Source organism: Thamnophis elegans, chromosome 2 (assembly GCF_009769535.1).
Source record: "Thamnophis elegans isolate rThaEle1 chromosome 2, rThaEle1.pri, whole genome shotgun sequence".
Classification (NCBI taxonomy): domain Eukaryota; kingdom Metazoa; phylum Chordata; class Lepidosauria; order Squamata; family Colubridae; genus Thamnophis; species Thamnophis elegans.
In genome coordinates, this window is record NC_045542.1 from 59,765,027 (window position 1) to 59,791,066 (window position 26,040).

The window sequence follows — 26,040 nt, forward strand, 5'->3', positions numbered from 1 at the left end:
GACGTGAGACGGGCCGTGCGCACGTATGTAAAGAGAACAAAGGACTACCACCGGTCAGAGGCTTCTTTGTCTCCTTCCTCCCTGCGTCCCTGGGCTGCAAGGTCTCCTCTCACACTGTGGGACGTTGGCTACGTGCTTGCATCAAACTGGCATATGAGCACCAGGGCAAGACGGCTCCGAGACGAATCACCGCTCACTCCACCAGGAGCGCTGCAACGTCTGCAGCCTGGGCAACCCAGGCCTCTATCCTAGACATTTGTAGAGCGGCCACCTGGGCTTCCCCCACGGCCTTTATTAGAAACTATAAGATTGACACCTTTGCCTCAGCCGAAGCCTCCTTTGGCAGAAGAGTATTACAAAGAGTGGCTGAAATGCCAGAGGCTTCGGCGCTTCCCCACCCTGGGACTCAATAGCTTGGGCATGTCCCAGCATTTGGGCTCTCTGAGCAGTGCACTGGAGAAAGACCGTTGGCTTACCTGAACGGTCGTTCTCAGGGCACTGCGAAGAGAGCCCAAACCCACCCGGGTGTTTGTATTTTGAACGATGTGGCTGTATTGACTGTAATTGATTACAGGACGGTTCCTTCGTTTTCGAATTGAGCATGTGCAGGCAAAGGGAGGCGTGGTCAAGAAAAACATCACTCAGTCCAAGGGCAGATAGGCTGTGTTAACCCAGCATTTGGGCTCCCTTCGCAGTGCCCTGAGAACGACCGTTCAGGTAAGCCAACGGTCTTTTCCAACATAGAAAGCATTGACGGGGGCTAAAGTTGAAACCATTCTTTCATATTGTCCATACCTCGAGTTACAAGGAGAAGGAATTGCAGCTGGATCTGATGCTATGAAAAGCGGAGCTGTCTCTTTTTCCCATCAAAGCCAGGAATGTTCTGGGTCAAGTGTTCCATTGCACACTAAAAAGGTCTGGTTTTTGAAGGCAGGCCTGTGCCATTTAGCAACAGGGAGGAGGAAGCTTCTTTTAAAAGCAATAGTGGCAGCTGTGGGGCCAGTGAAAGACTGTGCAGTAATGGGAAGGCCTATATTCCCCCCTCATTTCTCTTTAAGATGTCCCCTTTCCAAAGGGGCACTAGTTCAACAAGGTAACTTCAGTGGAGCCCAGGCGGGAAGGCAGATTGGGGTGGAGGCAGGACTCTGAAGCAATTTAAGGTTGGCAAATACAATGAGCTCAGGCCTGGGCCTTTAGGCGGCTTAAGGTTGTGACCATGAAATAGAACTAGAAAGCAGATAATGCAGGGAGGAAACTGCAGCTTTCCAGAGACAGTCATGGCTACTTCAGCCTTTGTGACTGGGAGAGAAATTAGGTCGGTTAAGTATAGCCCTGGAATTTCAAAAAGCCACAATTTCAAAAAGATATGTGTACAGTACAAATAGAGAATTGCATATGAAGTAGAAAACAAAATAGTAATATAATTTCTAGAAAAGAAGAGATGAAACTGCTTGATTTGTAAAGACTTTCTAGAAATAATCCCGATCGTAACAGAATTCTGTGTCTGTCTTTGGTGCCATCTCATAAACCATATTCATTACACAAGAGGTATGGTGGACATCGTCAAGACATGATGTTAAGTAGTGGCAAGACAGATTCTGGATATATTTGAAAAACATTTTTTGCAGGGTATATTAAGCGTTATGCACACACAGTTTTTGTGTTTAATTTGAAAATTACTGTTTACATTGTAACTAAAATTCTTCTGCAGCATTTTGAGAAGGTAGGTTGCTAAAAGAAAATGGACTGACTACTCCAGACACCAATAAGAGGGGGGAAAAATAGGTGACATTAGTTAGATTTGTCTCCATGTTGATTTGCTTCTTATAAGCATATAGCTCTTCCACCATTTTCACCTCTTAATCCATATGTTCTTCCCAGTAACTAAAGATATGCCTTCCACAGCCCAAGTGACATCGAAACTTGTGAAAATATTACAGCCACATCAATATGGATTTCTTGGGAATAATACTGAAAAGATTTGCCACTATCACCTTCTGAATTTGATTCCGGAGTTTTCTTAGGTGAATTGGCTACATTCATACAGGCAGAGTCCTATCTGTGGAATGACTCTTAACTAGCTAAACTTCAATTCACTTAGCTTGATGCTATACTACCTCTAGTTGATTTTTATGACTTGAGATAATATTTTAACATTTGCATAGATTAATATTTCTTCTGAGAGGAGTTATAGAGAATCTTGACTAAAATAATATTGTATCTCCTCTAGTACATTTCATGATGAGAAGCTTGCCAATAAACCACGCTCATCAATTAAAATGATAGTAATCCACACCTTCTTTCAAATTCAATAGGCTCAAATTTTCCTCAAACTGTCCATCTGTGAGATCCTGCAGAAACGAAGAGAAAGATCACAATCAGAAAGTTTCACCAAGATACATCATACATCTGAAGACTTCTGCAATCACAGTACCTATTGTCAATACAGAAATAAGCCGTGCTTAAGACTTTGTAACTGAATCCAAAGTTATCTTACACTAGAAATTCCCGAACATATACAATGTTATTTATGCCACTGCAGTGAAAGAGACAATATTTTCTTGCTTATCTTTCTATACCTCTTTTTCAGCCCTAATTTTTTTTTGCCTGGGTTGTACTACATAGAAAATTGGGTTGGTTAAAAATCTAAGGACTGCATTTTACTAGTGAAACTTCATTAATTTTGACCTTGATTAGGATTTGTTTTGGTATTTTAGAATTTTATGCAAATCCAACCTTGGGCCACAGAGATCCCCTCCTTCTCTTTTTATCTGAGAACTGCTAATGAATAGATACGAGTTTCTAACAATCAATTCTAGAGTTTGATAATGACTTATTCATACATTACATGTAATAGTGGATGCTGGCTGTGCCCTTACCCCCTACCACATAGGCTCTTATTCAGCTCATTCATATAGAACATGAAAGTTTATGTTTTATGATATGGGTGTCAAACTCGCCAGGTCACATTGCCATCACGTGATGTATCACTATGTTTTTCCCCTTCAAGGAGCTGTGGTGGGCATGGCCTGTACATGACGCATCTGGTGCATGGGCTGCCAATTTGACACCCGTTCTATTACATTTTTTCACATTCAACCCTAGAAGTCTGCTAGTGCCAAAGTATCATTGTGGAATCAAGGCCAGGAGTTTTGTTGCTAATTCTGATTACCTTATCCTATACAAAAGGAACTCTAGAAGTTGAAGGCTTTCTGCTGCCCCTGATATAAGATATTAATGCCAAAGCAAAAGTAATTTTATTTTCATTCTGTGATTAAGTTCTCTTTGACAGTAGTGAAAAGTTAACAAGTTTGGGGTTTTTTAAATTTTTATTATTTTGCAAATTTAGACTCATTGTGCGAGTATGACCAAAAACAGGTGGTAAGTTGGAATCTGCTATTCTTTCCCAGATGATGCTCCCATCTGTGCAGAACAGTCAACTAGCATTGCTAATACTTTTAGCTTCTGCCAGCCCTTAGGGAACACATAATACATTCAAGGGGCATCATAATCTGAACAATAAAGAAAGCAGCAGGTAGACTGAAGATTACAAGGCCCTTAATTTTTAGCAAGGAAGAGTTCTACAAAAAAACTGATGATCATGACAGTGATTTATTGCAGTCAAATGCCTCAAATAGCTATAACAGCCTGGCTCAGACAGGCTGTCAGAACCCCATTTGTTAATTTCTGTAGGAGATAAACTTGCTGCCCCTCTTCCGATTTAAGACAACTACTAAATCTTAGTCTAAACACATGAGAATTCAGCCTTTAGTTTGCATCTTCCAAGGAGGCCTGGTTTTTTTTCCCCAGAGAATTCTTTTTCTTTTAGAAATTAGGTAACATGCACATCCAGTGTGGCATATTTGTACAAAGACCACTCACCAAACTGGTGGGCAATTAATTCCAATTTCTGACTTCTGTTGCCACCCTCAGCCGGGTAGGAACCACTTGATTTTTTTTAGGATTCAGAAATAAATGGCTCATAGAGTGAAAGGATTTTATTGAATCAATATGAAGAGAGTTTTAGAGAAAGAAAAATATACCAATCTACATCCCTTCACCTTGCTATGAACCCCCAATATAGCAGATGGGCTTCTGAACTCTGAGGATTTTGGGTCTCTATAGCAAGCCAAATTGTCTGGAGGCTTTTGCCAACTTTTATAATTAAGAGTTAGGGAATATAAATAATAACAACTGAACGAACCTCGGTACATTACCTTATGACTTGGTCATAACATCAAAAAGGGGACGTTTTGCCAAAGATACTTTTAGAGAAAAAAGGGCTCCTAGCAGACAGCAGCTGGAAAAAATCTAATGACATCTCTGGTCAATAACTAGGCAACTCAGATAACTGATTCTGTTAAAAACAAAGAACTGTGCTGATAGAAACAAATATTGTATTTCAGGGTTGAAAAGAAGGATCCTCTGTGCTCTCTGAGCTTGGTAGTTTTCTTGCAGATGTTTCATTATCAAATAGGTAATGTCACTACTAGTTGGGTAGTGAAATATCTGCAAGAAAACAACTAAGGACACCACAAAACATTGTTTCTGATGTTTTTGGTCAGTAACTGGGAAACCAGCAATCTGGTAAAAATATTTTTGGGAAATGCTGTTCTAGTATGCAGCCATGGCTCCATCTCCACTTAGAAAATGTTAGATTAAGGAATTTATGTTGCCCTTCTTACTTTGTTACTAGTAGGAACATAAAGAAAATAAGCAAAGGTGAGACAATGATGCAATCTTCAAAGCTTACTAAACTCTTTCCACACAGGTATTTCTTATATGGGAAGAAGGGAAAAGAGGTCCACTCCCAACTATCTTTTTATTATAATTGTCTATGATTTCATTCCACTTCTCCATTCAATACATTTGAAAGAAGCTGTGCTTGACCGGGTAACATGGAGAGTACTTGCCTATAAAGTTGCCAAGAGTTGGACATGACTGAATGATTAAAACAACAATTAAAGCATTCAGGAGAGAGCCTTTAGAAATTGTCAGATGAAGTTTAAAACAAAACAAAGCATAGAGCTGTACTAATTCAAAATTGATCAGACTTGAGGTTTTTTGTTAATGTATTAGCAACCTTAATGTTTGAGAGCATTTATAAAACAATCCTTTCGGTTTCTCACAGCTAGACTCAACCCTGGCTCTGCATCCTCCCTTAGAAACAAAGAATGTTCATTAAAGAGGGAGATGTTAATAGCTTCAAAGGAGCCTACTGACCACTTACTGTCTTAGATGACATACTGTATCTTCTGATTTCCCTCCAACCTCCCTAAGACTGACTTACACAGCGAATCCCGAGACTTGGATTCAGGAGGGTGTTTGGTTGGACATGACTTGATACAGGCTTTGTGTAGAGAAATGGTATAGGAAGTAGGGCACGGAAGAATGAACCCTCAGAGCAGGATTGTGCATGGGAATAAAAGGAATAGATGGAGAATTTGATCCTGGAAATGATGCACGTAGGTGGCAAGCTAAAAATGCTTAACTCACTCTAGGTATTACCTACCACTAGTAACAGCCAAGTGATATTTTGCTATTTAGCAATATATGTGAAACACTGACCTCCTTGAAGAAAAAGCCTGAAAGCCCTGTTATAACACTTCGTTTTTAATCACAGGAACTGCACTTTTTTTCCAAGCAGCTTAGCCAGCATAATAGCAGTGACAGCTTAACATATTAGTCTGATGGATTTTGCATAATGAATGGCTTCTTCATTGAAAGGATCCTTTCAACAAGCAGTTGGACTATTAACTCTGGTTAAAGGTGATCCTCCAGTTTACTGTATGAAGAGGAACCTTGTGTCTACTTGCCTCTCTTTTGCCATATAAGGTTATGATAACATATCTCTCCCATCTATACTTCATCAGTAAGTAAATCGGGTGACATCATTCTCAACTTCAGCATTTATTTTGAGCTTTTAATTTCGGAGTACAAGTAATTCATGTTTGCAGCAGCATTAGTCTCAAAAGCACACATCATTCAGATTAGTGAGAACAAAGACCCTATTGCTTTGGCTTTTATGCACACATAACATTTAGTATTTATGCAGGTTTTTCCAAGTGTTCAAAACACATAAACTGTAGCTTCTCAGTAATCTTAATAGCACTCCCCATGGGAAGCCATTATTATTCTATTACAGATGGGGAGCTAAAGCTGGGAGAGAACTCATGATTGCACTTGAACCAGGGATTTCTCATTCTTGCTAGCAAAGCTTGTAACCATAAAGGAAGAGAGGCAATGATACTGTAAAAACAGGCAGTTAGGAAGCCAAAATGACCTCTTTGTAACTGAAAGACTTTGAGGGTAAAAATGTATGTCACCTATCAGTTCATTTGTTAATGCAAATGTTTTAAAACATAGTTAGCCTCCAGTGACCTCTTTCAAAGGGAACTGAATCCAGATTAAGTTCTGGAATCTATAATCTAACTGCAAAATCCTGTGGTATGAACAGCAATCTATAAAATATGTTCAACCGCATGGACAAAGAATTGAATACAATGGTTGGTCAGGAAGTGTACATTTCTCTTCCTAAATACAAGCAAATACAAAGGATATTAAAACTCAGTGGTTGGGCTGAGTTACACCAGATTAAGAACTGTCAACTGCAAATGATTTCTTTTCTTCTCAAGGCTTTACAGAAATCTAAACAATAAAATGTGGACAGCAACATTCTTTGCTTGACTAACTGATACCTTTTTCCGCATGTGTTGTATGTTTTTATTGAAATACCCAGAAAGGAACACACTGAGCCGTTATTTTGTCTTACCAGTAGAACTTTTAAGAGAATGCCAAAACAAGCTAACTTGCAGGATGGAAGGTGTGCTGCACAGTTGGTGCTTGGTCTGCCCAAAGGTTTAATGTGTTTCCAAAGCAAATAGCCAAGCCTTCCAGAGGTATTAGCTAAAGAAAGCCCATCTCCTGCTTCCGGGCACATCCTTTAAAATAGGTCAATGATTTCTGAAAGGCATGATGGATTTTGCAGAGTAGCCAAAGCACAAGGCGGTCAAACTCCTAAAAGTTATGCTCTAAATGAAGCCTCAATCCAATTTTAGATTTTACAATTTAGTGAACTGTTCTTTACAACACGGCTTGGCTTTAGGTCATCCAAGACGGTACCATCTCCTTCAGACGATCACAGTGACCCTGCATTTTCATAAGGGTGATTATTCTATGGCAATGAGAGACTGCATATGCTTAGCAGAAACATATAAACAGAAACTCACACTCACACACCTACAAAGCCATATTTAACAGCCTCAACAAAACAAGTTAAAATAACATTGAACTTGGTCCTGGAATTTGCAAATGAAAGTACATATTCTCAGCAAAGCTGTTATAAGAATACCATATTTTTGGACTATAAGACACACCTTTTTCCTCCAAAAAAGAGGCTGAAAATCTGGGTGCATCTTATACAATGAATACAGCATTTTTTGCCTCCAGAAACCGCAGCCCCTTCATCAAAATGGCCATGCATAGTTTTTAGAGAGCTCCTGGGGGCTGGGGAGGGCAGAAATGAGCAAAAAAGGAACACTTTATAAGCCTCCTAAAGGCCATCCATGCCTTTTCTTTGACAAAAAATGGGAAAAGAAATGCGCCATTTTTTGCTTGTTGGGGGGGGGGCAGCCTCCCAGGAGTACTCTACAAGCCTCTTAAAGGCTATTCATGCCCTTTTATTGAAAAAAAAAAACAGGCCCATTTTCACGAAAAACGAGCCATTTTTGGAAGGTTTGCAGATTGCAACAACTTTTTTTAAAAAAATTTGCCTCTTCAAAACCTTGGTGCATCTTATACTTCGGTGCGTCTTATCCTTCAAAAAATATGGTACATTTCAGAGGGTTTTTCAGTAGCTACAAGATGCGAGAGTAACAGATCTATTTGCAGACACTCCATGAAATGAAATGGAAAGTAACTATTAATTGATCCCTCCTCCTTGGTTACCTTTGTGTTGGGCATCGTTTTGCATTAAGTTGGAGGTTGCTCTGTCCTTTACCTTTATTTTCTCCCTCATGAAATGCTTTCTTTTTTTCTTATAAAGGTTGTATTTTTTTCTTCTAGAATAATGATGGGTAACCTTTTTGCCATCATGTGCCAAAAGCGGAGGGAGCACGGGGAGGTCATGCGTACTATGCACCCTGCCCTGAGGCATGTGCACATAACTCCTTGTCCATGTGCGCATGATCCCCTTCCCCCACTTTTTGTGTGTGATGGCACGGCGCACCCATTTTTCACCCTCCCCAGGCTCCAGAGGCATTCTAGGAGCCTGAGGAGGGAGAAAACACCCCCAACCCCCGGAGGCCCTCCAGAGGACAGAAACAGCCCGTTTCCGCCTTCTGATTTGCGTGTTGGGCCAGTTTTCACCTCTGGGGGCTTCATGAATAGCAATAGCAGTTAGACTTATATACCACTTCATAGGGCTTTCAGCCCCCTCTAAGCGGTTTACAGAGTCAGCATATTGCCCCCAACAACAATCCGGGTCCTCATTTTACCCACCTCGGAAGGATGGAAGACTGAGTCAACCCTGAGCCGGTAAGATTTGAACAGCCAAACTGCAGAACTGCAATCAGTTGAAGTAGCCTGCAGTGCTGCATTTAACCACTGCGCCACCTCGGCTCTATGAAAGCCTCTGGAGGGCAAAAAATGGCAGAAAATGAAGGCCAAAATCAGCTGGCCAGCGCGTGGATGCGCACTGGAACTGAGAGGGCAACGCCTTGCGTGCCCTAAAAATTGGCTCTGTGTGCCACCTGTGCCACACATGCCATAAGTTCGCCATCATGGTTCTAGGGGATTATTTGGGGGACATAACCTCCTTATTTTCACTGGTAGCTTGTCTTCTTCTGTCTGAAGGAGAAGTTGATGTTGTATGGGACTGGCAAAATGGCTAGTGGGAAAGAAAAGGGATAGTGCTGACAAGTAGCCAAGTAACAGGTGAACACCCTCAAGGAACTGGGACTGGGAACAACACACTTTCATCTCTTCACTTATTTTCCACCTCCCTTCTATTTCTACTGTTGTCTCTGTAACTGGCAAGGGAGGAAGGGCTGATGACATAATGATGATTCGCCCTTGGGCAAAGATACATGGGACATCAGGCACTTCTTACAGAAAGTAAGCAAGGCTATAGTTGTCAATTATTTTACAATGTTTTTACAGTTATCTAAAAGGCTCAAAGTGGACAAAAGGCTTATGATATGGAGTAAAATAAGACAATTTGAAGTAGAATTGTGCACTGATGATAAACATGTAAGTACTAAAATGCATAAGCTTTTGCTGACATTGAAAACTGGAAGAACATGTTAAAGACTGTATGAGAACATAGGCTAAGATTTTTGGTTATAATACACAGATGGATTAAAAGGGTTGAAATTTATGTTGTGATATGAAAGAGATTGAATAAATTAATACATCTTGCTGAGAAGAATAAACTACATTGCAAAAAAGACAATATCTATATTTACTGATGGCTGGTAACCCCTTAGGCACCTTTTGAATAAAAATGAAAAAATCTTGTGATTTATGGCTTTGATGATTAGATTGAACAAATTATAGAAAATAATTGTATTTATATCTATTGTGAATAATGTCAGAAACCACATCTTTGTATCTTTTTTCTTTTATTTCCTATTTTTCTTTTAATTTTTTATTTTCTTGCAGATTTCTTTTAGATTTCGCTTTCATTTCTTTTTCTGTTTATATTCCTTATTATATATTAACCTGCATTCATTTATTGTTCTTTTCCTTAAGATCAAAGCTTAATGCATATAAAGAGGATATATAATGTATTAATACAGATGGATTCGGAAACAGAATTAGTTAAAGACTGCATGATAAAGTGGGCTCAAAATATTGAAGCACCAATAATGTTGGATACGTGGGAAAGAATTTGGGTAAGAAATGTGAAATTTACACAAGCCCAAAACCTGAGAGAAAATTTCTACAAGATGTTCTATAGATGGCATTTAGATCCTAAAAAATTGGCCTCAATGTATTCGAATTTACAACCCAGATGTTGGAGATGTGGTTCTCTTGATGCTACATATTTTCATATATGGTGGACTTGCCAAAAGGTTAAGGCATTTTGGATAAAAATATGGTGGATTATACAAAATATTCTTAAAAAAAGGATAAAATTTACTCCTGTTATTTTTGTTAGGTATAATTACTGATTGTACAGTGGTAGAGGTTAATCTGATTTTGCATTTAATAACGGCAGCAAGACTGTTGGTGGCGCAACACTGGAAGAAGGAAGATTTGCCTACAATCCAAGAATGAACACTGAAAGTCACAAATTTAGCTGAGATGGCGAAAATATCTGCATATCTTAAAGACCATTCAAATGAGAGATACAAACGAGACTGGAAAAAATGGATCGATTATATACAAAATAAATATGGAACTAAGAAATTCCAGATAGCCTATGCTTAAGACTAGGAATGATTTGAACTGTTTAAAGTTAATTTAGCAAGGAGGAGCTAAGTTCAATGTAAAGAGGTTATTAATTTCTTACTTCTATTTTTTATCAATATATCTTAGACTGTGGTTGTTAAATATCTATACCGTGTACGGGTTCTGGGAAGTCGGGGGGGTAGGTTGTGGGGACTCGGGGGGGAGGGTGGGGGGAATTATTCCAGGTTTGATTTCAAAGTAGTATGATTGCATATGTATATTGTTTTCTCTTACAACATGATATTCTCTATGTAATAATATACATGTGATTATATGTTATGGAAATGAAAATAAAATATTCTTAAACAAAAAAAAACCTGTTCTAATTTTGGATAAGGAAAGGCATGATCGCAATAATCATTTAAAATATACTTTCGTACTATGGCAAAAATTATAGATTTCACATATTTGACTCCAAGTTGTACTTACCAATTTCACACAAATAATTAAAGGTGGGGAAGCTTCTTTGAAATGAAGAATTGGAATTCTGGGTTTGGAAGTTTCCTGAACAGAGATCAGTACATTTCCTGGTCAGTTTGATGTACTATAGCTGTCCCTTTGAGCTTATTACAATGAAAAGCATAGTTTTTAGAAATAGTTCTGTGGTTGCCAGTTTTCCTTTATACTGCTTCATTAGCATGTGGTTAACCAAATCTCCTTTTTTCCACTCATGGCTTTTGCATCATTATTCTGGTGCAAAATACCTAGTTTTGGAAATCCCCTTGTCGGGTAGGCATTTGCAAAAATACTAAACTTGATCAATGCATGGCCTGGACGCAGAAGGTAATCCATTTCCCCGTTTTGCCTCTAGAAAAGACAATTGAAAGGAAGAGATCCTTCTCTTCCTCTAATATTGTATCCTAACTGCCTAAGGTTAGGAGGATGGCTTCCACTGAGAAATTGCCTTCCTTCACAATACCTCTTGTAGAACTCCTTTCATTCCACTCTACATTATTTATCAAATCAAATGACAACCCAATTTCCTTTAACGTTGCTTTGGCCTCTAAATAGGATCATAAAAGTCCTACACTCCTCCTGGAACAGAATTCAGACGTTAGCCTCTGGAACATTTTTTTTAACTGATTGTTTTTTTAGCATTGAAGAAAAAAAGTGGGATTTACAATACCCAACTCCATTCTATTCTATTGTACACAGTTTTCTTTCCATACATAGATATTTTTTGGGCGGGTGGAGGAGGGGAAAAAATATCAGGATAAAATTTTCAAGTAGGTGATGTTTTATTTGGAAACTTAAATTTTGTTTTTCATTTGTTCTGAAGATTCCTTTATCTTCTGCTTTATTTACGTATGTTTAAGATGACTGTGGTTTATAAGGAGAATAAAGAGTGCCAGCTAGTGGCCAAAACCCTTCTATGGTCAATTCATTTGATGCCATACCAAAATCACAGGGTTTGTTGTGAACCCATGCAGTAAGTTGCATTAAGCCAATTGTTAAACTCAAGCCAATTTTATATTACAAAGTTGAACTTTTCATAAAATATAAAACATAAAAAATAGGGCATAAAAACATGCTCTATAAAATGTAGTGTAGAATGTATTTGACATCTGGAAATTTTCTGAATCTACCTCATTTCTGGAGTTCCTAGGATTAAGAATTACTATTCAATCAAAAACAAGTTTCAACTCTATTCTGTATTTCTATATTTCCTCATTTGAGTCCAGATTTTGGTTCCAAAGGGACAGCTTACAAATCCACACAGCATTTAACAATATACTCTAATCTGCATATTTAATTTAAATTTATATAGAAATTGGATTTCTGAATGAAATACGTTTTACATAAGGAATATGTTAACTCCTAATACATCCTCAATTCTAACATATTAAGAGTGTTGTAGCTCTGTGTGTACTATACTCACATGATAAAAACCATTTCACAAATAATAATGGCTAAAACAAAAACATTACCAACCTTAGATTCTTCATATGTGTAAAATCCTTTAGTGATTTTATTTTTATCCACATCACAAAATGCAGTCACCTAAAGGGCAGAGGTAAGCAAAAAGAAATGGTCTGTTGTTCTATTAAGGACATAAAGAACCTGTTGGTTGGACTGTGTGCTATATATATGCAATTTAGCTGGTGGACTATTTAATACAGAGCCAGGTGGCGCAGTGGTTAAATGCAGCACTGCAGGCTACTTCAGCTGACTGCAGTTCGGCTGTTCAAATCTCACCGGCTCAGGGTTGACTCAGCCTTCCATCCTTCTGAGGTGGGTAAAATGAGGACCCGAATTGTTGTTGGGGGCGATATGCTGACTCTGTAAACCGCTTAGAGAGGGCTGAAAGCCCTATGAAGCGGTATGTAAGTCTAACTGCTAACTGCTATTAATGCAGAGCTGTGCTTCCCTTATTTTATTTGTTCAATTTATATAGCCACTCTTCTCAGATACTGTATGTCTGTGTGGGCTGTCTCATATAAGTAATCAAAATTATAACAGCAAAAAGCTATTAAAACAAATTAAAACAATTAAAACCATAGTGTAGAACAAAGAATCACACCTGACACAATTGCAAAAATTATATAATAAAGAATACATTAACTTATAAAATGTTAACAAGTCTTGTTTATATACACAGACACAAACACACACAGTCCTAGTTTAGTGACCAAAATTGGGACTGATAAGTTGGGTCATTAAATGAAGCAATTAGTAAGTGAAATCAAAACCATGCTTATGATCTTACTTCAGCTCTCCTTTGCTTTATAGACCAGGGAAGGTCATAAATCCAAGGATTGGCCATAAAGTTATTTTTTCATCACTGTTGTAATTCAAAGCAATCAACAACAAAGGCAGTTGCTAAATGAGGACACCCCCCCCACTGCCCCCCCCCCCATATCTTATGGGACTTGAAATCAGTTTGAGCTGTTATCTACATGCAGGATTTTTCATTTAATTTACAAAATGAACATTACAACAAAAATTGCAAGAACGAACAGGATAAAGGCAACATGGATTTTATTATTAGAAATGCTACATGTCTATTTTGAAGATTTGTCTTACTTCAAATCACTCAAAGTACTGAAGAAACTGATTAATAGTTCAGATTACAGCAACAACAAGCAATCTCAGATACTTTCCATACTAACATATATCCACATGGATGGCCCTCATCTTTATTTATCTTTGTACCATCATTGCTTATGTTTTAATGAAATAATAACAAAGGAAAAGTGACATGCATCCAAAAGCAGGAAACAAATGTATGCCTAATTGTTTATGCAATTAGAAGACATCTAGTCTCCTAGGATGCTCTTATGAACTACTTACCTTAGAATATCACTATTAAATTCATTTTTAGAATATTGCAATTAACAATTTTTAAAACTTCTCACCAGTAACAGGCCCTTGTGTCTGCATTTGTATGACTTACATAAAACTCTTCACAAAAGTCTTAAATATGTACAAAATGCCCATGAATGATTACTTTTTATTAGAGATACTACTAAGGAAAATACAAACTATATTTAGCCTTTAAAAATAAATGGTCCTTGTATTGAAGGGGGAAAAAATAAATAGTGCAATTTTTGCTATACTAGTACAGTCTCCTTATACCCATTACATGACATTCTAACTCAGTATTTAGCAGTACCTTCCTGATGATGTTTCCCAGAAGCAAAGTGTTTTAGACTAGAATGCAGGTGGAGACAGCAGTCAGATAGGGGTTAACTCCATCCAGTAACCAATAGGGCTGAGTCTACAGATTATAAAACCATCCTCTGTGCTGCTCCTCCCCAGCTTTAGACGAAGTAGACTGATGTGTAGTTGATATGGAGAAGGAGAATAAAGGAAAACCAGGAAAAAGGAAAGAAAAAGGACTACCCTAGTCCTATCAAAGGATGAAACCTGACTGGAACAGAGTGGGGCTGACTGCTGTCTCCACCTGCAGTGAGAATAAGCATATCAACCAACATCCATTCTCCATGATTGATGGAGACAGCAGTCAGATAGAGGGACATACCCAAGTTTGGCCCGTTTTAAGGGAGGGATCCAGTCCCTGTGGAAGAGGAGTCCAAGGAATGGACTTGTTGTAAAACCCTCCGTCCAAAGGCAGCTTCAGCCGAAGCAAAGCAGTCTATCTTGTAATGGCGGATAAAGGAGACTGGGGATGTCCATGTGGCCACCCTACAAATTTCCTCCACCGAAGACTGAGTAGCCCAGGCTGCTGACGTGGTCGCACTACGAGTGGAGTGGCCCATTATACCATGTGGAGGAATAAAATCGTTCACCCTTTTGCCTTAGATATACAGGCTCTAAGCCAGCACCCTATGGCAGAAGAGGAGACCTTAGAGTCAAGGGAAGCTGGCTGAAAAGAAACTAGTAAGGCCTCAGAACGCCTGAATGCGGCACAGCGTTTGATGTAGATATGTAATGCCCTGTGAACGTCTAGGGTATGCCACTTTTTTTCTAACCCATAAGTGAGATGGGGACAAAAATTAGGTAGTTCTTGAATCTTATGAAAGGCTTAAGGTAATCCTCTGGAGCACTGGCAGCTGCATTAGGAGAGGTCAGGGCCACCACTGGCAGGTCTATGGCAGGAAGGCCGAGAGCCTTAACTAAGGCATGTCCTACGTTATACAAACATTTATCTAGGGAATTAGGCAGAGGACCGATGCCAGGGGAGGCCCATTGTCTTTGTACCACGTTCATAAAGATTCTAGGAGAAGGAACGACCTCCTTTTCAACAGTGGGTTCCAGGAAAAGAGGGTCCTCTGAATCCCATCTCTGCAGCCGCAATCTTAGGCATTGGAGTAGGCTTAAAGCCCGCAATCTTCTTTGCCTTAAACAGCAAGGAATGAAAAAGAGCAGGTTTAAACAATCACACAAATGCGGGTTGATCAGGGCCCAAATCTTCATCCTCAGAGATGAAGGCGCCTGCTCTTCTTCATCCCCCACCGTGGAAGGCCGAGACTCGGAATGGTTGGAAGAAGCCTTAGAGGAATGCTTCTTTTTACTTTTAGATTTGGCTTGGATTTAGAACTGTGAAGATTTCTTGTGTTTGAGGCCAGCAGCTATGCCTTTTTCAATGGCAGAGGATATGATGGCAGCCACATCTAGGGTTATTGCAGGAGTTGGCTGAAACCCTAGAAACCCCAGGGAGGAAGAAGCCTGATCTGCCTCTGGAGAGGGGCCTGCCCCATCCACTGAGTCATCTCCACTATGAGGAGAATCAAAAAATCCTGTACCATCCCCTATCTGAGAAGGGGAAGCTCGATCAGATAGAGAATCCTCTGAATCAGAAGAAAGATCCACAGGAGGAGGGCTACCAGGAGGGACAGGAATCACCTGGAATGGATGAGGGCTCTGTCTGCCATCCTGTGTGCGCTTGCTAGAAGCTGACTTGTGTGACGAGGACTTGAGTTGCCTCTTTCCCCCTTTTTTTGCTGCCCTAGGAGCCTTTGCAAAGGGCTCCTCAGCTGCCTCAGCTATTACCCTTTTTCTTGAAGGCTGAGCTGATGAAGAGCCAGCAATAGGGCTCTCTGGTGGAGAGAGCTGGGGGGAGATTACTGCCCCAACTCCTGTGCTGGAAGCCATCATTAGAAGTCAAGCAGAAACAGCTACCCTCAAGGTAAATGCTGATAAATGAGCTCCGTTACTGACTGTTGGCTTCAAAATGGCGCTCGCTGCTCTTCACACCAAATTCAATTGTCACACACTTCTGCTGGCTTGAAATGGTGCCTGCTGCAATCTCTGAGGGAAACAGTCAGCGATCTTCCTAAGGACTTTGCAGACACAACGCTGTATTCCTGACAATAATCACAGGGTTTCCATCCTTGGGCTTGTCACTGGGGCAACCTCCAGCAATCCAATCGAAAGAGAAGTGTCGGATCCGCTCCGCTGCCTAATAGGAGCCTCCAACAATCACTGCGAGGAAAAAAAAGCCTCCGTCGCTTTAAAACGGCTGTTCCAGCCGCACGGCTAGCTCCGCAGCAGACAAAGCCCCTTGCTGAATATAAGCACTCCCTCTTCCTGCAAGATCTTAAGAATGGCAGGGGTTGAAATATTAAAGTTTTAGAAATAGCCAATTAGTAAGAAAGAGCAATTTAATCAAAGAAATACAACTACACATCCAGCCCAAAACTGGCTAAGTCTAAAGCTGGGGAGGAACAGCACAGAGGATGGTTTTATAATCTGTAGACTCAGCCTTATTGGTTACTGGACGGAGGTAACCCTATCTGACTGCTGTCTCCACCAATCATGGAGAATACAACTGCAGGTCTCTTGAATTATGGAAGAGTTTCTTCTGGAACTACAAGGCCATCATCTATTGATCACGTTCCCAGAAATGTTATATGAATTTGACCACATGCACAGATTTCCAAAGTGAAAGGAGGGTTTCTTCAATAAAGAACTTTAGGCAATGGAAACTCATCCCTCTTGCACTGAACAACCCTCTTAAATGTATGGCTAGATCTGTCTTAGTGGATTGAATATGATAGCAAGAAATAAGGAATAGAAAGAAAGAATGAAGGAAAAGTGCTAATTTCTGCTAATTTCATCCCATATATTGAGCTCTACAAGACAAAAAGAATCCAAAATAACAGGACAAATAATTGTTATGATGCAAATATAACTAAGCAAGTCTTTGTTCTCTGTTCTGCCTCAATGCAATTGGCACTGGAAATGGACTTCAAGTGGGTCTTGCACACTGGCAACTGAGGTGGCGCAGTGGTTAGAGTGCATTACTGCAGGTTACTTCAGTTGACTGCTAGCTGCAGTACGGCAGTTCAAATCCACAGGCTCAAAGTTGACTCAGTTTTCCATCCTTCCAAGGTGGGTAAAATGAGGACCCAGATTGTTGGGGGCAATATGCTGACTCTATAAAACCACTACTTCTTTGTTTTGCTTTATCATAGAAAAGCAAGAAACAACTAATCATGTTTTTTAATGTTATTTCTAAGGCTAAGATATTTCAAGTCATTATGTCAGCAATATATTAAGGATTATGATGAAGCTTTGTTTTGCAAGGGCAATTTCCTGAATTTCCACATCTTTATATATCACTCCTTCTTCCCCTTTTCAAATGAAGTACAATAAAATATGGGCATATACATGAGGCTGTTTGCATAAGTCTATGTATTTCAACATGTAACTTATAATAGGTGAATGGTGACAGAATAGCAGCTTTCCTGACATATTTTATGATATTTGAACTAGAATAGCTTATATTTATTATTTCTTTAAATTCAAAACTTTAACTATTTAGTTGCATAAGATTTTCTGGACAGAAAACTGTACAAATTTGCACATTTTCACATGTGATTGTGGCGGTACCATTTGTTCAACTGAAGGATAGAATTTTTCTTTTTTTTTCTTTTCTCATTAAAATTGCTTTTGCAACTTGAATGGCAGAATGAAGTCATAAAAGTAACTCTTAACATTCATGATACTGGATCTGGATAGACAAGCATAAAGCAGACCTTTAAGCATCCCATAAAAGATTGGTTTTCTCCAGCTGCAAGCTCAAAATGAATTGGATGCTTTTTTTTAAACAAAAAAGGTCTGTTCGGCTTCAGTCTTGCAGAAATACTACAACCATGCTCTGTCAATCCCTTGAATTTGAAAAAAAAAAAGAGATACAGTTAGGAACCCAGTTTCTTAAAACTATTCAGAATCGCAACCATAACAGAATGGCTGTTGTTCCAAAGGGTGGTCCTTGAAATATTATCAACTTTCTAAAAAATAGATTCCTAAACCTTGTCCCAACATTTGAGAAGAAAACATGTAATCCAATGAGTCAGAAATTGCTGTTTTCCAAAGGACCAAAAACAATAACATATAACCTTCTCGCATATATGATGGATTTTAACAGACAACCCTTTTCAATTGGCTCTTTCTGTACATACACATTGCATTTCCCACATGCAATGTGGGAGATATTCTGGGATCCTCTGGGAAAGCTTTAGCAGGCTTGGATAAATCTTAGAAAAGAGAAGGCCTTTTTCTCAGGTGTCTGGGAGTAGGTCTGTCAATGCCTTGGGCTACTCACACAGAACTATGGGAGAAACTTATGCAAAATTCCTATTTGAGAACCAGAATAAGGCCAACTGAAAGCAGAAAATTTGTAAAAGAAGAAAGGGAAAGAAGGAAGGAGAAGAAGAGTGGAAGAGATTATGAAAATACAAATGCAAATACAGAAATACTTGTCCAGCAAATACACATGCATAATACACATTTACACTGTGCAAAAAACAAATCCCTTTAAATCTAGGAGTTTAAATCTAAACTCCTTGGAGTTTCCTTTCAGAGAATTACAGGGAGGAGTCATTTAGGACATCAAATGCAATACCCTATTAAGGATAGGAATCTAAATTAAAGCATCCCTTGTAGATAGCTAAACAGCTTTCTATCAAAACATGCAGTGAAGACAAGCCTTCATCTTCCTAGATGATTGCTGGCTGCCAGCAGTTTGGCAGTTCAATTCTCACTGACTCAAGATTGACTCAGCCTTCCATCCTTCTGAGGTCAGTAAAATGAGGACCCAGATTGTTGGGGGCAATAGGCTGACTCTGTAAACCACTTAGAGAGGACTGTAAAGCAGAGGTGGGTTGCTCCCGATTTGGCCCAGTTTGGCCGAACCAGTAGTGGCGGCAGCAGGAGGCTCCACCCACCTGCCCAGACGCTTTTTTTTTAACCCAAATCACACTTGATTTATACTGTCAGTGACTGACTACAACTCCAATATTCTTTCCATGCATGATACTTCCAAACCAGGTATCTCCTATCTTGTATCTGACTTTTTTTCACTAACAAGTTATCAAAATTAGCAAGTAGCTATTACAGGTGATAGCCAGTTAATTAATAGATCAGATCTATTAGTTTATAGAAACAATTCCAAACAAACCAAACATACGTGAGAAATGAGTTCTGGCTGCAAGAACACTGGTGCTATAAGCTTCGTTTCCCCATGCTTCCAGTGTTGCATATTTTAGTGTTCTCTAGATGTTTGCCTCCCCAATTCTCAGAACCCATTTCCATTGGCAATACTAGTTAGGATTAAGACATGAAATAAAAATCAATTGGAAGGCATCTAGTTGCTTACTCTTCCCTAGTCAATAGGAAATAGGCCATTTCCTTTGCCAGTAACATATACTATAGGAGAACATCATGGAATTCTAAAAGCAAAGAAAGAAAGAAGAACCTTGTCCCATCTAACTTATAGTCTTAATTTCAAAAGATGAAGGGGTGATGGTAATAACAGCAAGAATGATCAAACATATTTAGATATTCTAAGGAATAGAAGGTTTGGGGAATAAAGAAAAGTTAGTAGTCTCTGCTTCTTGGAGGAAGAAAAGTGGTTTTGTGCACCTATTCTGAGAGGAAATTTTAGGCATAAAGTTGCAGCATATATACAGTTACTACTATTTATACTACTTTGGTAAGACCACACTTGGAATATTGTATCCAGTTTTAGTATAGTTCAGAGAAGAGTAACAAACATTAGGGGAGTAAGGCTAAAACATATGAACGGTTGCAGGAACTGGTCTAAATGAAAAGACAGACTAGGGGTGACTTGTTAACAGTTTTCCAATATTTAAGGGGCTGTCAGAGAAGAGAAGATCAATCCAAAGCATGTGAGGGCAGGACAAGAAGTAATGTACAGAAATTTATCAGGGAGAGATCCAATCAGAGCAATGAGAGCAATTAATCAGTGGAAATGACTTGCTTCCTTTGAGAACAGGTTGGATGGTCATTTGTCTGACATGTTTTAGGGTCTCTTGCTTGACCAGGGTATTGGACTAGAAGACCTCCATAGTCCCTTCCAACTCAGCTATTCTGTGTTCTGCATTTCTACTATGTCCTGGATTTTTCTGATAATTTAATATTCTGCTGATATCTTAGCTAAAAAACTACAAAGAAAGCATTCTATTAATACCAATAAGTAAATCAAGACCAAATGCACTTTCTTGAAATCAATCATAACTGAGGAAAGTGGGGGAGGCAAAAACATCTTTTCTCAGATTGTTTCAAAACAATACTCTGTACTGGCTGGGTTAATATTTCCAGCTGTTTTTTCAACTGCCTAGCAAGGCAAAAAAGAAATAACTTTAATTGCAACCTTGATATCCTGGCCTACAGTGTTGCCAAAGCAAATGTTATGCAAAGGTCAGCTTAGAAGAATCTGAGCATCTCAGCTAATTACAGCCACACCAGTAATAAGAAAGGTTTTGCTATTTTGCAATACAGTAAAGAAAAAAGCTGACTTGGCTGATGGTGAAACTCCAAGAATAATTCTATTCTTATAATGCTACTTCTGTTAATTTATGATAATTCTGGGTTTCGGGTCTGCATTGTTATAAAATACACAACAACTGATCAGGAATCACCACATCTGCTACAAACCAGGTTAAGAGAACTACATTGACTCATACTACTAGCCACTTTCAACTATCAGTGAAAAGCTTCACAAACAACTGCAAAGAAAATTTTAGGGATCAATTGCTGTTTTTCATTTCTGAAGTCTCTTTTCTCGACTAAACTCTGAAACCCTACCCTACAGCCCACCATTCTGAAAATATTTCATCACGTGAAAACCATGATAAATGAAAGCATTCAGGGGATTTTACAAAGCACATTGCACAACAGAAGTTATGAAATTTCCATAGCAACAAACAATTTTGGAAAGTGCACTCCAGTGATTAAGATGATTCAACATTTTGGAGTGGAAAACCCTATCAGCTGTAAAAGAAATAATCGTCCGCATGTGTCCAGCAGTTAAGCTGCTCTTATGGACAATAATCTGTTTACTTTTTTATTTACAGTCAAAGGTGGTCTTAAACTACCCAACCAGTTTCATAAACCTGAGTTTGTATGCAACACTTGTGGAGTGAAAGACAAAATGCTAATCAAACCAACACTTTTCTTTTCCTGTACTAAGTCTTTCCTGTGCAAAAGCATGACATCTTATCACCTGAATGGCAGCTATTTTGAACCACCTTGGATATATATTAAGGTAGAATAGAAATATTTCTCTGTATCTGTTTATTTCTTAACAAGCCACCTTCTTCCATACACTGCCTTGGGACATAAAGTAGCTTCCAAGAGCTATTATTTATAATTTAATGACCATATAGCTAATACAATCAAGTATGGAATAAATAAAATATAGTGAGCAGTCTTTTTTTTCAATTCACATCACTATTTTTTTCAAAGAAGATGAAGCAATCAGTGAAACAAATGGCAACTAATATATAATGTTACAGCATTCAGAATTTTCACATGCTCTACACATGTTGCTCTTAAATTATTTTCTGGACAATATTTTGTTAGTAATAACCAGCTAGCATATTCAGTTATCTAATTTATTATTAATATAAATTTTTATTTCAACCCTCTGAAGTTCAGTTTTGTATGTGTATTTGTCATATGTATTACCAACGGGCAAAATGCAACATTTTGAAATAAAAATGAATTAAAAATAATAATCCATGTTTCATACTAATTCATTGAGAGAATGGTTCTGAAAACACATGTCAACAAGAATGAGTGTTTACTGAAGTGATTGCCCACTTGTAAAATATTTGCTCAAACTTACTTTGTTCTGATTAGCTGGAGATAAACTTCTAAAAAGTTTTCTGCCCTGTTTGCCAGCATTCCAAATGGTGAAGGATGTCCAATTACTAAGAATTCTCTCCTCTAGAAACAAAACTCGGTGTGTCCAGATAGTTTCCCTGAGAATTGTACAAAACAACAACAAGAACAAAAACAAGATTTAACATTATTTAGACACAAAAAGGTTCAAAGAGACAACAGGTTAGAATTCTTAAAATGTATCTCAGGAAAATTTTAGATCATGCTGTTTCAAATGTAATTTTGCAATAAAACACAACATAAATACCAATTTCCCCTCTTTTGGGCTTCAAAATAAGGACTAGGGCTTATTTTGGGGTGATGTCTCTCCCCCCGATATATGGGAGACCCACTTCTTCTGCTTGCTCAGGGCCAGGAGGCCCTGTGGTATCCCAGTGATGCCACTTCAAGGCAGGAGGGTGGAGCTAATCCTCACACCACACACTGGCTTACCTCAGGGCCCCTGCAACCAGGCCACCCAAGCCCCAATACCTGCCTCACCTTGTGGCATCAGCTCCAACAGCCCTGTCCAGCAGGACCTTGCATGGCTGCCGACCCACTTCTGCTTGCTTCCAACTGCAATGGAGCAAGAGGTCAAGTGACATACTGCTGCCATGGCCACAAGGCAGTTCTTGGGGCATGTATGGCCTGGCTACAGAGGCCCTGAGGTAAGCCAGTGGCCCTCGGCTCACCTTATGTTGGTTACACCATGAGCAATTAGACAGAATGTGTGAGCGACCAGCTTCACAGGTGCTTAAGTAGGGCTTATTTTGGGAGTATGGCTTATATTAGATACATGTGTAAAATATATTAGGTCTTATTTTGGATAGGTCTTATTTTTGGGAAAACAGGGTACATGCTGTATATGTGTGAGTTGTCTATGTATATATATACATAATATATATATATACATTTGTGTATATATGTGTATGTATATTCTTTTGTCTATTAGGTATTGCCCAGATAGAAGTGCTTAATAATATTATTTCTATACTGCATTTACTTGCTTTTACAAGTAAAATAGAGTTCAAGCAGTAAGTGGAACAACCTAAACTTTGCCCCCCCCCCCCCCAAAGTTTGAAAATTGGGGAATTGGGTAGGTTTTTTTTTTCCACTCGATGTATTTGTCATAATATTTTCTTTCTTTGTTTATATTTTATCACATGAAGATATAGTCAGAAGCATGATCAATTAAGTGTTTTACATTTACATCACTTTACAGGATTATCACTAAAATGTAAATAGACAGAACCCTATTAGACATGTAAAAAATATTGCATAAGATTTTGCTGCAGGTCATCACCAATATTACATTGTCACTTAAGTAGCTGACCAGGCTTCCCCTATCTAGCACTTTTTGATATTCGACAAATTGTTTGCAATGTTCAAGAAACAAAACAGCATACTTTTTCACATTTAACAGTCTGAAACTTCAGTAGCATGGCAACAGTATTTGTAATCAATATTCTCAGCATACACTTCTGCATGACAATTAAAATTAATTTCCCTTTCTTGCTACAAACACTTGAAAGAAGGACAGAGACCTCTTTACAATAAATAAAATACTGACAATATAAAAGCCAAAAACAACATGCAGCATCATTAGTAAAGTTGTGACCTTGGTGCTACTGCTACTGCTACTGCTAAATTCTAAGTTTAATAATACATTCTACAAACCGGCAGATGTCTTTTTATTCAAGTGTGTTTTTATGTCTGAACTTTCAAAATAAAATTCCATTATGTCATAAATAAACATAAGATAACATAAGCAAATGCTTAGATCTATCTGAAATGTTGAATCCATATGGCTTTGGAACTGTAACAAGGAAACATCTGCAAAGGGAGAAAATGGGTCAGGATTATCAATTTTAACTGCCCTCAACAAATTTGGGGGTGGGATTTTTTTTTTTTTTTGCATTTAGTTCCTTTCAACAAAATAAAATCAGTTCTGTTTGGCTTTCAATAACTTTCTTGTTTTGTTTGGGCTCATTTCATACCATCTCAGAGACCTCTTTATCATAATTACAATTTGTTTATTTTCTTAATCAATCATTTCCATAATAAATGCAATATTTCAAAGTGAAATTGTCTAGGGCAGGCGTGTCAAACTGTGGGTGGTGCTCATCTCTGTTTCAAAGCCGAAGAACCAGTGCTATCCAAAGATGTCTCTGTGGCATATGGCCAGCATGATTAAACACACAAGGTGTACAGAATGCTGCTTTCCTCCCACCAAAAGTGGTTCCTATTTTTCTACTTGCATTTTTAAATGCTTTCGAACTGCTAGATTGGCAGAAGCTGGGACAAGTAACAGGAGTCACTCCGTTACCCAGCGCTAGGGATTCACCAAAGTGCCAACCTTCTGATCAACAAGCTCAGTGTCTTAGCCACTGAGTCACTGCATCCCACATAGACCCAGGCTACAAAGGCTATCACAGAAAGATATTTACAGATATGGTTGGTGTTCTACCCAAATTTTCATCCTATTCTCCTTAACCAAATAGCTGAGATCATCTCTAAGTTGTCCTAGGAAAGCGCTAAGACTGTAGAGTTGAACAGAGTTAGTTCAGGATTTCACAGTGTATGAGATAGGACTATATATACTATGTGACCTAAGCAAATAACTAGTCATTAAATGCAATGACAATACTAACAATGTGTTGAAAAAAAGACAACAGAATTACTTCTTGGACTGTAAGTTGTTTTAGAATTCCAAATAATTAATAGTAACATTTAAAGAAAGATAAAAATAGAATACATAGAAAGGGAATTAACCTGAAGAGAATTATGGAAAGGAGAAAGAAGAGTAGCTCCCTTATTTCCTGAAATGTCTCTATTTATAGTGTATAAAGTATATTTGACAGTTAAATGCCAAAAAGTTGGGATAAATAGTAAAAGAACATTTTTCTAATAATTGTTTGGAATCCTTCCAAAGGTTGCTCACAGATAGAATCAAAATGCTGGAAGGATAAAACAGAATTCTTATGTCCCTACATTATGAAACTGAAACTTGTCTTGGATATGAAATATGGTTTCTACTGGAAGCATCTGTAAGGAATGGAGAGACCGTATTTCTATCACTCTAAGAGCAACAAAGACATGTCTAAGCTAGATTACTTACTCTTGTCAAGATTCTTTGATTCTTAACAGAAATTTTCTCATTGTTTAAAATTTATTTCTGCTTTAAGAAAAGGTTTTGGCTTTTGCCAAACTTCTTGATGTGGGAAAATGGGAATTGGGACAAGACCAAGTAATCAAATTCTTTGACTTTTCACCTAGAGTAAAATGTGTGTAGTACTCTTCTCTTTAGAGACAAGTCTAAATATTATACTATCAGCTAGCCAAGCCTATTAAAAATTACTCTCTAGTAATTCAACTCTAAGTAGTTCTCATTATTATCTGTTCAAGTGAATACCTGAACAATACTTTTAAGGTGCAATCTGCACCAAGCACCACTACTCCTGCAGGCAAAAAGTAGCTGGAGGAAGCAGCACAGACTAATCAAAAGGCTCTTCTCCCTATGCCACGTCCTAATCAGGATGGGAGCTGCCAGGGGTTGGCTTATTATCATGAAAACACAAATTCACTGTTCCCATAGAGAGAAGTTTGGCCCTTAAGGAATTGGGTGCCTAAATGAGATGAGGTAAGCAAGAAAATATCTATCTAAATTTGCATCCTGGCCCTCACATGCTCTTTTCTGCGAAGGTTAAGTCAGAAAGTCTGTACCACAAAGCTTTATCTTGGGAATATTTTCGTAGCTTCAGGTTGTGTCATAAGGACAAACAGTGGGTGGATCTTCAGTTCTTGCAGAGAAGTGTGTGACTGAGCCTTCAGGCTAATTACATGATAATTACAGATGTTCTGTGAAAACCTGTAATGAGTGCATCTTAATGTTACTAATATTGGTAAAATATGTTGCTTAAGGAGTGTCAAAAGACAGAGATGATTTGGGGGTTTCCCCTTAGGGTTTCCGGTTCACCTAGGTTGTCTTGTACACTG

At 38.5% G+C, this 26,040-nt stretch overlaps 1 protein-coding gene across 2 annotated transcripts in view; it reads right to left on the reverse strand.

The window, feature by feature from the left end:
- Positions 1 to 1,650: 1,650 nt before the first annotated feature.
- B3GNTL1 (UDP-GlcNAc:betaGal beta-1,3-N-acetylglucosaminyltransferase like 1) overlaps positions 1,651 to 26,040 on the reverse strand; it is a 148,333-nt gene continuing 123,943 nt past the window's right edge. For both annotated transcript variants that reach the window (XM_032212032.1, XM_032212033.1), the window contains 4 exons: positions 22,010 to 22,145; positions 12,385 to 12,453; positions 10,882 to 10,956; positions 1,651 to 2,351 (listed from right to left, as the gene is read on the reverse strand). In XM_032212032.1, the coding sequence (XP_032067923.1) occupies positions 2,271 to 2,351; positions 10,882 to 10,956; positions 12,385 to 12,453; positions 22,010 to 22,145 (361 nt within the window). In that variant the 3' untranslated portion in view covers positions 1,651 to 2,270. The remainder of the gene's footprint in view (positions 2,352 to 10,881; positions 10,957 to 12,384; positions 12,454 to 22,009; positions 22,146 to 26,040) is intronic.